The following is a 14,556-nucleotide window of genomic DNA, read 5'->3' on the forward strand; positions in this document are numbered from 1 at the left end:
TTTTTTTTTTTTTTAACTTGAGAGCTGTAATCTCACAGCATAGCCAAGGCCAGCCAGGAAATCAACAAAGCTGCCCTTAAATTCAGAGCAGCTCTGCAGCCTTAATCTTTGATATACTGGGATTAGAGGATTAGAAGTGTAAGATTCAATGCCCAGGTAGAAACACTTCCTTAACCATGGATTCATGACTCATGACCCCACGGACCCTCAGAATTTTTTACTCTCACTTCCACTCCAGATATTTATCCAGCATACAAAGCAGGCAAGTGTTCAATTAAAAAGTAGTAAAAATCGGGAAGAGTCCAGTTTCTTCATGCCTGGAAGGCCATCTATGCCTCACCACTAAAGCATGGTTACTCTTGGGCAGTGGGAGATCCTAACGACCGAAGATGTTCCCAGAATCCATACCTGGTGGTTCACAATTGGTAGAGTGCCCCAGTTGTAAAACAGGATTCATGCTAGGTTACAGGTGACCTTGCCCTCACTCACCTGTTATCCTTCATCCCAGAAAGGATAGTCTGTCCTGTTTTAGGCAAATAATTCAGGACGGAAAGGCTCCAGGAGTGACACATAATCCCTTAAGGCTGCAAGACTTTTCCCGTTCTTAAACCCTTCACCCATCCCTTTTACCCCTGGCCCACTCCTCAGGTTCATTGGTACAGAGATGGCCTTCTATTTCCTGTGCTAATAAACACAGTCCCTCCTGTTGAAGGTTAGACTCCCATCTGGTTTTACCTGTGTGCTACCACAGAAACCTCATGCCCTGTAACTCCAGCTCTAGGTGCTCTGACGTCCTCTTCTGGCCGCCTTAGGCAACTGCTTCCACATAGTATACATATAGAAAAGCAGGCGATATATTCACATAAAATAAAATTAAAATGTAAGCCTGGTATGCCAGTGTTAAGATGGTAAACTGAAGAGGAAAGATTCAGAAGAAAGATACAGATGGCTTTTGGTAGGATGACCATTTTCACTATGCTAATTATACTGATCCATGAGCATAGGAGATCTTTCCATCTTCTTCATTTTCTATCTTCAGAGACTTGAAGTATTTTTCATACAGGTTTTTCATTTGCATGGTTTAAATCACACCAAGGTGCTTCATGTTATTTGTGGCTATTGTGAAGGGTATTTCCCTAATTTCTTTCTCAGCCCATTTGTCTTTTGTATACAGGAAGGTTACATATTTTTTGAGTTAACTTGGTATCCATCCATTTTGCTGAAGGTGTTTATCAGCTGAAGGGAAGACAGGGAACCGGGCAGGAGCCTACTACAGAGGGTCTCTCGGGTAAGAGGCAGTAGTATGAGGTAGATGCTGAGACTTGGGGCCAAACTTTGGGCAGAGTGCAAGAAATCTTATGGAAAAAGGGGGAGATAGAAAGACCTGGAGGGGACAGGTGCTTTACAAGAGAAGCAACACAGCCAGAAAATATAGGCCCAAGGGGGCTTTCAAAGACCAATGCACCAACCAAGAACTATGCATGGAGAGGACCTAGAACCCCTGCTCAGATGCAGCCCATAGGCAGCTCAGTCTTCATGTGGGTTCCCTAGTAAGGGGAGCAGAGTCTGTCTCTGACATGGACTCTGTGGCTCTTTGGTCACCTACCCCTGGGGGAGGGGGCCAGCCTTGCCAGGCCACAGAGGAAGAGTATCCAACCGGTCCTGATGAGACTTCTGGGCTGGGATGGAATGGTAGGAGAGGAAGACCTCCCCTATAGTGGACCAGGGAAGAGGCATAGGATGAGAAGAGGGAGGGAGGATGGGATGGGATGGAAGGGGGTGAGGGAGGGTCTATAGCCAGGATTGAAAGTGAATAAATTATAGTAAATAATAATAGAAATAATAATTAAAAATATATACTTAACTAAAGGTTTTGAACAATAGAGACAAGATAATAGGAAACACCCAATGCAAAGTTGTAAAATCCCTTGTAATCAGAAAAAAAAACAAAAGTTAATAATAATATCTTGGTTAAGAAGAGAAGTTTATATACCTCCTAGCCTTTACCTGGCTTCTGGATATGGACTGTGTTACTTTGATCTTTTGTTCTGTACCAACAGCAGTACAGAGGCAGTTGATTAAAGCTGAGTGGCTAGAATGAGGTGGCTTTCTCACACTGCCAGTCATTTAATCATTCAATCTAAAGCTTCATTTTAGCACATAAAATTTAGATGGTAATTTTTAAGGTTCTTTTTCTTAAATTAAATTTTAATTTTTTATATTAATTAATTAATTTTGTATATATATAATTACAGTTTATTCACTTTGTATCCCAGCTGTAGCCCCCTCCCTCATTCCCTCCTAACCTCACCCTCCTTCCCTTTTCTCCTCCCATGACCCTCCCCAAGTCCACTGATAGGGGAGGTCCTCCTCCCCTTCCATCTGACCTTAGCTTATCAGGTCTCACCAGGACTGGCTGCATTGTCCTCATTTGTGGCCTGGTAATGTTGCTCCTCCCTCAGGGGAAGGTGATCAAAGAGCCTGCCACTGAGTTCATGTCAGAGACAGTCTCTGTTCCCCTTATTAGGGAACCCACTTAGATACTGAGCTGCCATGGGCTACATCTGTGCATGTTATCTCCATGCATGGTCCTTGGTTGGAGTATCAGTCTCAGGAAAGACCCCTGTGCCCAGATATTTTAGTTCTGTTGCTCTCTTTGTGGAGCTCCTTTAGAAATGCTTGCATAAGAAAAAAATTCCCCTTCCTGTTATAAATTATAAAATCTGAATAATATAGGTCGATGTGAGGCAGCACTGTTTAAAAAGGCAAGTAGGGGTCAGCATAGAGTTTTAGACATGTATGTGATATTTTAATGATTACAGAACAAAAATCTCTAGAATCATATATAGACTATTCCCCATTATTAACATTTCTAGGAGTTATTTTAGGATTAACTTTCTTGCTAGTCTGATACAAAATATAACATAGTATGCCTGAGTCCTGAATTACCTTCTACAGGTCACAAAACATCATTCCTGCTTTGTGGAAGTGTTATGGGGAGTGTTGACAGAGGGCGGTTCCCCTAGGAGCAATGTTGCTTTCCAAAGGGAAGGAAAGCTGTGATTAGATTATAAAAAGATAAGATCTATGAGTTTTCGTTTTGCCCAGAGCAGACATTTAAGCAACCCTTACTGTAGGTACTTTAAAATGGCCTTCTAATTCATGTGTTCCTGTTTTTTTTTTTTTTTTTTTTTTTTTTTTTTTTTTTTTTTTTTTTTTTTGGTTTTTTTTTTTACACAAAGTTTCAAAGTTTTGCCTAAATGGTATGATCAATAATTAACTTGGTTTAATTCCCTCACTGACTTGCTGGGCTACCCATGCTGGTGTAATTCTCTGAGGCATGAAGAAAGATAACTTTGAGAAACAGCTTTTTAAACTTTCCCTGAACTGGCTAACTTGTCAGCTATTGCTTGCTAACAATGGCAATTGTTGCATAGAAAAGATACAGTTTAAAAAGCATTACATTTCTCCTGTTTTCTTTATTCTTCTCATCTAATGCCCTTTCATTGAAACCTACCTGCCCTTTCTTAAAGTGTGTGTGTGGTGGGATATGAACAGTAAGTTAGCATAAATATCATCATCATCATCATCATCATTATCATTTATTTGTTTTTATACTCTTTTATTCTGTCTGTTTGTGTAATGCATGTGCTGATATGAACTTAAGCATTCCCCTGACTATAGTGCATGGCCAGGGGAGAGATGTGGGATTCTGTTCTCTCATCACGTGGGCTTTGGGTTTTGGGGCTTGAATTAAGATTCTCCCTCAGGCTTGGTAGATAGCACTTTTCCCCATTGGGTAAACACACCAATCCAATAGAAGCTTCCTAATTCTCTCTACTACTGCTACAGCTTTTAACATGTTGCATGTTATAGGGATCCATATACATAATAATTAAAAGATGTAAATTAAATTAAATTAATATTAACACTAACAGCTAATTGAAAACTTTATTTTTTTATATTGAGGTAGCTAGACAGAAAATAGCAAACCAGAGGTACTTAGAATCTTTGAGTTCAAATTAAAGCAACATAACTTAAGTGTGTAATTCTGACCACTTGTAAATGCTATGTTGAGTCATTTGTATGAACTATGGGAAGACACTCAATAATTTAAAAGTCCTTGATACATTTAACTCTGTTTTGGGAATGCTGGAAATTAAACCCAGTTTAGGAGGACCTTGAACATGACACATACATGTTGTATCACTGAGTACTTCCCCAGGATCTTAAGCTCCAGCTCTGTCTTTGAATGTACTCTGCACAGTATTGTGACATGAGATTTTTTCATTTTAATTTGAGACTGAGGTTTACGCATCTTAAACTGGACTTGTTCTTGCCACGTAGCTGAGGCTAGCTTTATGTTACAGACTATCCTTTCTCAACCTCCCACGTGTGGGGCTTACACAGACCACCACATTCTGTGTTGATCTCCTACTTTCTTGTGCTCATTCCCAGATGCATCTCTCAGATGCAACTCTGTATGAAGAGAATCGCTTTAGGACTTAGGAGATTTAAAAATATTTAAGTGTAATCCTACAAATAAATATATTAAAATCCAAATGCAAAATTTTGTTTAGCAAGTCTATCAATGCAAATATGTATTAAGAAAAGGATGTGTTATAGTAAAAGAGCAAAGGAAACATTTTAAAGGAAAATGATGAATATTCCTATTTTAATTATTAAAATATGAACCTCAAGAAAACTGATGAATATCTTTCTAGGAATGAAACAGTGAAATAAATAACTTAACCTTTGTTGCACATTGAAACATGTCACGTAAGTGCTTGTCAATATTATAACCATACATACATGTCTATATTTGTTCCACATCTGCAAATAATCAGTAAAAATAGAAAACACAAAAGAAGAAACTGCAATGATTAGCCACTAAAAGAACTAAACTTACAATTATAAAAGTTACTTTGCACTTAGTGTAATTAAAGAATTTCAAGCTCAAACAGTAATTTTTTTTTCTGTTGTGAGCAAAAGGTGAGTAATGTTATTTCATACTTCCATGCATAAACAATGGACATCACTGTATGCTTCACCTACCAATAGCCAGGACATAGAAAAACATATCTTCAAGCCACGACCTCTGCTTAGAGGGTATCATCAGCTCCCTGGAGGTCAGTTTCAGTGCATGGACGCAAGAAGCTTTACATCCTTAACTAGTAAAAGACTAGTCACGATCTCCTCGATATTTCTGTATGAGGATTCTCACATGCAGAGTTACTTGCCACAGTAAATACTGGATGTGTTCCAAGATTCTAACAATAGGACTTGATGAAATGATATGTAAAGGAATGCAGAACTGCTTTTGAAAATGGTGTCATAAAAATTTATGGCATGGGATAGGCTTATGAAATTCTGCAAGGGGGAAAAAAACTGCTAGAAGAGACAATGTATGCAGTGATTTCATCCTGAAATTGAGTAAATAAGTAAAGTACAAGAAGGAACGTTTCAATGTCGCTAGCTCTCCCCGCCTCGTGATTACAGACAAGAAGGATAAGCTACTAGAGGCTCCTTATTTTCTCACATATAACTTATTGGGTTTTGACAATAAACTCATTTAGTTTTACTCTTCTTAAAAAGTAAACATAGAAGAGTATGTGACTGTAGAATCTTAGAGTAGGATATTTTTTCTCTCTCTGTAATGTCTTACTTTCTAGGACGATACTTTTGTGGCTAATTTGACAATAACCCAGGCTAACCTCATCTTTGTTCTCTTTTTGCCTATATTAAGAAGTTTAATTCAAGCATTGTGGAGAAGACTAAAGTTTTACTTAGTGTCTTTCTTTTTTTAATTTTTTATATTAATTACAGTTTATTCGTTTTGTATCCTGGCTGTAGCCCCTCCCTGATTTCCTTCCTCTTCTCTTCCCTGCCCCTCTCCAAGTCCATTGATAGGGGAGGTCATCCTCCCCTTCCATCTGACCCTAGTTTATCAGGTCTCATCAGGACTGGTTGCATTGTCTTCCTCTTCCTCTGTGACCTGGCAAGGCTGTTCCTGCCTTAGGGGGAGGTGGTCAAAGATCCAGCCACAGAGTTCATGTCAGAGACAGTCTCTGTTCCCCTTACCAGGGAACTCACTTGTAGTGTCTTTCTTTTAAACATCTTTTAAACACTATGAACCCTTCTTCCATCTTTCCCTTCTTTGGATTAAATTAGATGACTGTTCAAGAGAGTGTAATGGTTCCCACCCACTCCACTTTCCATTCCCCTCCTATCAATTAGTTAACTTTTGTTACGGTAAATAATTCACTATTCTACAGTTATAGAGTACCTCTGTGTAAATGAACAGTCTCTTCAAACACTTGTTAATCCTAAACATACTCTTTGGAAGTGGATAAAAATTACTAGAAAGGCAGCAAAGAGAGGGTCATGTCTAGGCAGGAAAAGGAGTCAGTGAAACCACTTTTCCATTGGCCAAAATCTATGCAATGCTATTGAAAATGGAAGTTAGTGTCCAAGTAGAGAAATGTATTGAAAAACTAGCTTTGTGATCTTGTGCATAATTTGTAGTGTTGGGGGAGCACAGAGGATGGGCCTAGACTTCTACATTCAGCTTTGTACATGTGTGTGGTATTGAATGTGGATAAAGTGAGATCAGAGCCGTAGGAACAGGAAGTAGTGCTTTAAGCAAGTAGTTATTATCAACAACTCTAAAACAGAGCACTGTTTGAAAAGGATGTGCTAATAATACAGAAACAACCCCCTGTGCCTGAGTGATTCTACACCTAGACCTCAGTGACAGAAGAGGGAAAAGCTCCCTAAATCGTTAACCTAAGATTAGCGGCAGATGTGCTTACCTGTTAAAAGTGATAACTAGTTCACACATAGTGGGCTTAAGGATGGCACCTCCAGAGGAGTTGGTCCCCCTGTCTTAACTGAACGGGAGGAGCACTGAAGTTACTGTATAACTTAGTGAACAGACTGCAGGCAGACTGCTCTCACAAGGCAAAACCCCACAGACTGACGTTCATTGTTTATCCCCTCCTCCAACCCGTGGGAAGACTGACATTAATTTATTGTAGTAAACCGAAAACATCTTTCTTTCTTTAATTCTTTATCAAAGAGTCGAAATTGATGATTCGCAAAACATGAATTTGTTCACAGTTGTTCTGCTACATTCTTGCTGCTTATTTGAGAAAGGATTTTGGGAAGTGTCATAATCAAATTATTCTAGCCCCACAATTTTAATAAAAAAATTCATATTTTCTCATGCATGGTCATCTGTTCACTGTGGAGATATTGAACAGGGTAAAGACATTCATGGTAGAGGAGAAAGAGGAACATATTCCAGGAGAGAGTAATCGCTTCCTTTTCTGGTAAACAAATGTAGAGCTGTCTTTTATTGCATTTGACACTAATATTTCTGTTAACCTAAATGTGCCCCTAAAGGATACCCATTTCACGCTAACGGAATATAAAAAGAGGTATGACTGCACATTTACTTCATTTTGTTTTGATTATTGTGGTTTGAACACTTAATACAAAAAAAATGACCCTTTGGGTTAGACCTCTGACTGTATTAGAGGAGAGATTTATGTTTTACTTGTATGTTGTGCACATATAAGCTCTGTATTTTTTTTTATTATTTTATTTTATTTTTAACAGTTTGTGAGACTAGAGGCAGGTCCTCACACAGGCTAGCCAGGTGCTCTACCACTAACATGGATTTCCAGCCCTCTTTTCATTTTGAGATAAGGTCTCACTATATATCCCAGGCTAGCTGTCAATTTCTAATCCCACTACTGCCAGCTACCAGTATTAGTATTGAATTTGAGGAGTCAATCTTAAAGATTCATACTTACATTGGCATCTTTCCCAGCTAATTTACATAGTTCCACCCGTTCCTTTGCAGCAGGCCAATAAATCTGTAAAACATACAAAGGTAAATAAGATTAGGCATATTTAAAGCGACTAATTCTGATTAGAACAGAGAGTGAGTGATACCGAAGGCTAGACATTGACCGTGTCCTTGCAGTTCTGACATAAATATTTCCCAAAGCTTCTCTGAAAATGTTCTAACTAAAAACTGGGAAGGGCCATCCATTTTTATTAACTTTCTTGACTTTGATGTGTATAGTAACAAATACATTATCTTCAGAGATCCATATGCTCTTACTGTGATGTCAACGGAACTTCAGTTTCGCACTGGTTGTACTCGTCGAGTTTTTCTGGTTTTCCCCAAGTGGTGGTGCGTGATAGACATGTATGATGAGGTGGTGGAACAGCTCTCTGTCACTCACACAAGCTGCTACTCTAAGCCAAGGATGACAGACCATTTGTTCATTGCAACTAAACACGTATGGAACTTAGACATGCCCGACAGCTTGCCAAATATTTTATACTCATATCTTACTTAAACATCACAATATTCCTAAAAGAAGGTATGTGTCCCCTCTTTCATGTTAGGAAGCTTCATCTGATAGCCACTAAATAAAAGACAAAGGGCACAGAATTAGTTCACAATAATCTGACCCAAACTGTAGGTCACCATATCTGAGAATCTTAGCCATTATGCAGAAAATGTAGTTGGGCCAAAGGGCTGAGCTGAAGGACACCCTCAGCTTTGGCTGGCAGCACTTAATCGTGTTTCAGAAAACATTCATGCTGTTACTGGTTATCTGATTACCCCCCCCCTCTTTTTTTAGAAAACAGAGTTTTGCGCTCTGTCAGGACAGGTTTTCAATTTAGGGTTCAAACCATTATGGTGGTGTGTTGTAATTCACAAGAACAGACATTCACTTGGTTGGGGCGAGAGAAAGCAAACAAGCATGAGCTGTGGGTGTAGAATAGCAGGTGTCCCACTCATGTCCACAGACTTTTATTATGCTTCACACTGATAATTGCGGGAAAATGTTTTAACGGCTGATGAAAAAAAATCCCACCGTATTTGATGGCATTGTAATGAAAGAACATGGTTAAACCTGAAGTATTTGAAGTATTTAGAGGCGGCGTCCGTTCTTGATGGACATATACAATCTAGGTTACTGAAATTTCAAAACAGAGAAAGTCTGTTGTGTTTAGAGAACATCTCTGTATTCTACAGAAGAATGGTGTGTGCAGAACAATGGTGGGCAAAGAGTGTACTCCGGTGATGACTTCTCCTTAACGTACGAGTCCCCACAAGGGTCCAGCAATGCCACTTACTCAGGAATGCTTTAAATTAGGCCCCTCTCCTTTACTATAATTTTAGTTCATAGCTAGCTACCAAATATCAGTGAATGAAAGCCATGAAACAAAATGGGGAAGGAGCTTAGCAATAAATACATCATCATGTGAAGAGTAGCCCCGAGTTATACAATCATGACTTTGTTAGGATAAATCAAAACCAAGTAACATAAAGTAGAAACAGCTTTGTTTTTATCTGGAAAAAAAAAGTTACTTAAGTTGAGCATTCTTCTACATGCTGTAATCTCAGCCCAAGGAGGTCCATGTAAGAGGGTAGTGAGGCTGAGCAGCCTGGGCCACATAAAGCACTGTTTCCAAATATCACTGAAATAAAAGGGTGAGAGAAAGAGAGAGAGAGAGAGAGAGAGAGAGAGAGAGAGAGAGAGAGATCATATTTAGTCAGGAGGACTGGACTACAAAGCTAATTGCTCCATTTCCATGGGAGACAAAAAGTGAGAAGAAAATGTTCAGGAAGAAACCACTAACCCAAGGGAGAATTGAGGAGTGCTCCTGATGAGCTTTCTTAATCTGTCCTTGGAGTGATTGTTTCAAAGCGTAGCTACTGATAGTTTCAAATCTAACGCCTTGCTTTGAAAGTATTGCATAACGTAATTGTTTATCTCTGTTTGGGAATTAAGCACTGATAAAGCAATCGCTTATTTTTGCCTTCTGCAAATGAACACAAATCTCTAAAAGTAAGTTTAATACCCTTATTATGCATTTTTGCCTACTAATTATGAACCATACAATTGTAAATTGAGTTGTTTCATCTTAGTTGGTGAGGAAATAATGCTAATTACACTTGAAAAACTATTTTGACCTGCAGGTATGTGTCATGAAAGCACTGATAATTTGTTGAATCACATAAACCATTTTTTTAAATAAATCCTATAATCTCTGATAGCATAACAGTTTCTGCCCACAACCTTCAAACTCACAATGTTTAAAATTTGATAAAAATAGAAGCTGTCCTTGATTTATTTGCATAATGGCACAAGGATTGTAACACAATGATACAAAGAAGACATGGTTTTTTGTTTTCTTTTTTCTTAAAGTAATAGCTCAGTCTTCAAAATAAGGATCTGTTGAGGTTATGTATTGGTTTGTTTTAGCAAAATGATGTCAGTAACTTTGGATTCACAAACAGAATAGCTTAACAAATACAAATCTATGAGAAATTTGATTGTCTTTCAGATTCTAAATGTTCTTAGAAAAAAATACATTATTTAAAAGATGTACTGTATTTAAAAGATGCCATTTTAACCGTTATTTGGAGTGACTTTTTCTTTCACTCTTCCTGTAGTTATTAGAAACAAATGTTTATATTTTGAAATAGTCTATCTCAAACTGGCATTTAGCAAAAGATAACCTGTAACTCTGATCCTCCTGCTCCTGACTCCCAAGTTCTGGGATTTACAGTTTGTGCCACCAAACCTGCTCCTGGGAGTGGTAATTCGTAAAGAACAGAAATGTCCTTAATCCGATGTGTATAAGACCTGAACGAGACAAAAAGCACTTAAACATATTTTCTACTAGTGCACAACATAGATATAACTATGCTATATAGTGATAGCAAAAATATGCCTAAGTGACCACTTTGTTTCAATATTAGTTGAAGTTACATTCAATGCATATACACACGCATGAGCTAGCACTTTAATATCCCTACTTTCTACTTGAAGTGTGTGTACCTATGTGTGTGTGTGTGTGTGTGTGTGTGTGTGTGTGTGTGTGTGTGCACATGACATGAAACAACGATGGGTTCCAGCCCCAGCACTGCATGAAACCTGGTATGGAAATGTATGCAGATATCCCAGCTGTTATGTTGTGCAGGCAGGAGGATAAACTACATAGGGAATTTGAGCCCAAAGATCTATGAGAGAGAAAACAAAAAACAAAAAACAAAACATAGAATAAGACCATATATGTTTCATACAGTCCCATTTTAACATTTTTATAGCTAAGTTAAAGAGAATCTTAGATTAAATGGTTCAGTCAGCATATATCAAGACATCCTCGTTTAGGAGAGTCATGTTTAAGGACAAAGTAGCACATTGTATATAGAAGTCAGTTCTCTTAAAGTTAGGCAAGTGAATAGCTTTGAAACACTGGCTAACAATAGTTCTTAGAGCAAATTTTCTTAGTAATAAAATCTTTCATGTATTTTCTTGCATTTAGTATCTCACACAGAACCCTACCATACTAAAAGTTACATGAAGGATACACAAAGGACACATATCTGTTTTACAACTAGAAAGTCATTCACAGACATTTTCTCTCACTTAGCAAAGACTCGTGTGAGACACAGTGTTAATCCTTAACATCCCTTTCTGTATTTTGACTGTCCTGGAGTTTTCCCACCGAGAACTAGTGTGACCTGCATTATGCAAAAGCTATTCATAGCTATCCTTTGTGCCAATGGTCATCAGAACTGTGGTTTTCTTTCTGATCACTGATGGCAAATGTATATCAGATTCTTCTACAAGCAAGGCAGATAAAAATCAGAGGTATTTTCTGAGACTAGATGAGTTCAAGAATTTCTGTCAGCTCTGCTTAATTATCTGGGATGTAACCACTGATAGAACTACCACTGAAAAATTAGAATTTAAAGTTGGCGATTCTTACAACATTTGCTTGAAAACAGAATACTGTCAAACAAAATTAAGTACATTTATAAAGAGTCTTGATTTTTGGAAGTTAATGCTTTAAAAGAAGTATAAACCAGTACCCATATTTTGTAATATACTGACTTAACAATCTTAAGTTACACTTACATAATCTTTATATTATTTCATAATTAATCACTTAAAGTACTATTAATGCTATCTAAGAGAGCTCAAACATTTATATGTAAAATATTTGTTTAGCTCTAATTTTCGATTTATATAATATAGATTTCCAACGTGAATAACGGTCATTTTTAATAAACAAAAATTATCTCCAATATCTCCTTATATTCCCTCATAAGCTATAAAAATATGTTTTAAAAGATCTAATAATTTCACTGTGTGAATTTGAAAATATGACTTATGCTCTAGTTTTGTAAATAAGATATGAAAACAATACTTTTTGGGAGTGGGTGTGCTTCTGACACTGTATTCTTGAGACTCTTCCTCCTGTTGAGTTGTCTTGTCCAGCCTTGATATGAGGGCTCTCATATCAAGGTCTTATTGTATCTTGTTTTGTCCTGTCTGGCTGTTTTCTCTGAGAGACCTGCTCCTTTCTGCTGAGAAGGAAAGGGGGTGAGTGCATCTCAGGGACAGGGGAGGTGGGAATGGAGCTAGAAGCAGTAGTGCAAGGGAGGGAAGACTGTGGTTGGGATAGAAAAAGAATAAAAAAAACCTTACAGGATTGTTTTAGCTACTCTGTCTTTCTTTTTTCCATATGAAGTTGAGAATTGTTTTTTCAAAGTCTGTAAAGAACTGTGTTGGCATTTTGATGAGAACCTACACAAAGGAATATTATTCAGCTATTAAAAACAAAGACATCATGAAATTTGCAGGCAAATGGATGTGCCTGGAGAAGATCATCCTGAGGTAACCTAGACACAGGAAGACATGCATGGCCTATACTCACTTATAAGCAGATACTAGCTATATAGTGTAGGATAACCATACTACAATCCACAGACCTAAAAGCTAAGTAACAAGGAGAACCCTAGGGAGGATGCTTAGTTCTCATTCAGAAGGGCCTGAATAGACCTTATGCGGTTAGAATAAGATAGAATAGATAGAATAGACCTGATGTGGTTGAAGGTTGAAGAGAATGAACAGGATGGGAGCCTACTATCGACGTCCTCTGAAAGACTCCACCTAGCAGAGGATTGAAACAGATGCTGAAACTCACAGCCACCTTTGGGCAGAGCATAGGGAGTCCATAGAAGTTGAGCGATTGAAGAACCTGGCACAGGAGCTCCAAAAGGAAACCAACAGAGCCAACAAATGTAGGCCCACAGGGACCTGTGGAGACTCATGTACAATCCAAGGACCATGTATGGAGAGGACACAGGCCCCCTTGCTCAGATGTAGCCTATAGGCAGCTCAGTCTTCATGTGTGTTCCCTAGTAAGGGGAGGAGGGCTCTCTCTGACTTGAACTCTGTTGCCTGTTCTTTGATCACTTTCCCCTGGCAGGTGGCTTTTCCAGGCCACAGAGGAAGAAGCTGCAGTCAGTTCTTATGAGACTTGATAGGCTGGGGTCAGTTGGTAGGAGAGGAGGTCTTCCTCTTTCTGAGGACTAAGGGAGCAGGAGGGGGAAGAGGAAGGGAGGGTGGGACAGGGAGGAGACAAGAGAAGGTGTTACTATCAGGATGTAAAGTGAATAAATTAAAAAAAATAATTGAAAAAATCCTACTAATCACGAGGATGGACAATCTTTCCATCTTCTGCTATTTTCTTCAATTTCTTTCTTCAATGTCTTAGGTTGTAAGAGTCTTTTACTTGTTTGGTTAGAATTACCCCAAGATATTTTGTATTTTTTTGAGGCTATTGTGAAAGTGTTGTTTCCTTGATTTCTTTCTTAGTCTATTTTTCATTTGTATGCAGAAGAGCTACTGGGTTTTGTGAGTTAATTTTGTGTCTAGGCACAATGCTTATGATGAAATTGCTTATTATCAGCTGTAGGAGTTTCCCAGTGTAATATTTAAGGTCACTTATGTATATTATCAATCATCTGCAAATAAATATACTTTTCTTTCTCCCTTTCCAAAAACTCCAAAGATATTTAAAAAGTGTTTTTGTTTTTAATTTTTTGACCTTTTTTTTCATTTTGAAGAAATTTTGTCATGGAACTTACAAATAAAATACTGCAAGGTCCCTAGAATTATTGCTTCATTCATAAATTTTGAGATCCATTAGTATCTTTTAGCTCATATAATTCATTTATAGTTGTCATTTATTAAGATGAAAATGTCACACAATTTATTTTTAAGTGGTTAATGTTAGGGAAATTACAGAAACATTAAAATAATAAGTCCTTATGACAACAGCCAAAGGAAATCCTAATTACATCTGTTCCTTGTTTCATCTTTAAGAGGCTATTTAATTGACTCAAGTTAGCAAGCACAAGGTTGGTCAAATGCCCTTTGACCTAATTCAGAGATACCAAAAGACTGAATAAGACACCAAAGAGGAAGTGGCAATGTGTTCATAAAAATCTAATTAGAGACAGAAAGCCAGAACCCCAGAGACAGCAGACATTTCTATCAAGGGGCAGGATACAATGTATGGCTGAATGTAACAACGTTGGGAAAATGTTGAGCTAATGAGGATTTGAGCAGCAAATAGAGCACTGAACACTCTGGGTTCCTAGGAGAGACTGAGGTAGGTTTGAGTTCACAAATACTGAAAATTTGAATGATTACAGCAGATGTCAGTAGG

At 38.0% G+C, this 14,556-nt stretch overlaps 1 protein-coding gene across 1 annotated transcript in view; it reads right to left on the reverse strand.

The window, feature by feature from the left end:
* The window catches only part of Sema3d (semaphorin 3D), a 183,658-nt gene that overhangs the window by 43,314 nt on the left and 125,788 nt on the right, over positions 1–14,556 (reverse strand). Inside the window, exon 4 of the mRNA XM_055612908.1 lies at positions 7,818–7,880. Coding sequence (XP_055468883.1) covers positions 7,818–7,880 — 63 coding nt within the window. The remainder of the gene's footprint in view (positions 1–7,817; positions 7,881–14,556) is intronic.

This window comes from Psammomys obesus, unplaced genomic scaffold (assembly GCF_907164565.1).
Source record: "Psammomys obesus unplaced genomic scaffold, mPsaObe1.curated_primary_1811, whole genome shotgun sequence".
Classification (NCBI taxonomy): domain Eukaryota; kingdom Metazoa; phylum Chordata; class Mammalia; order Rodentia; family Muridae; genus Psammomys; species Psammomys obesus.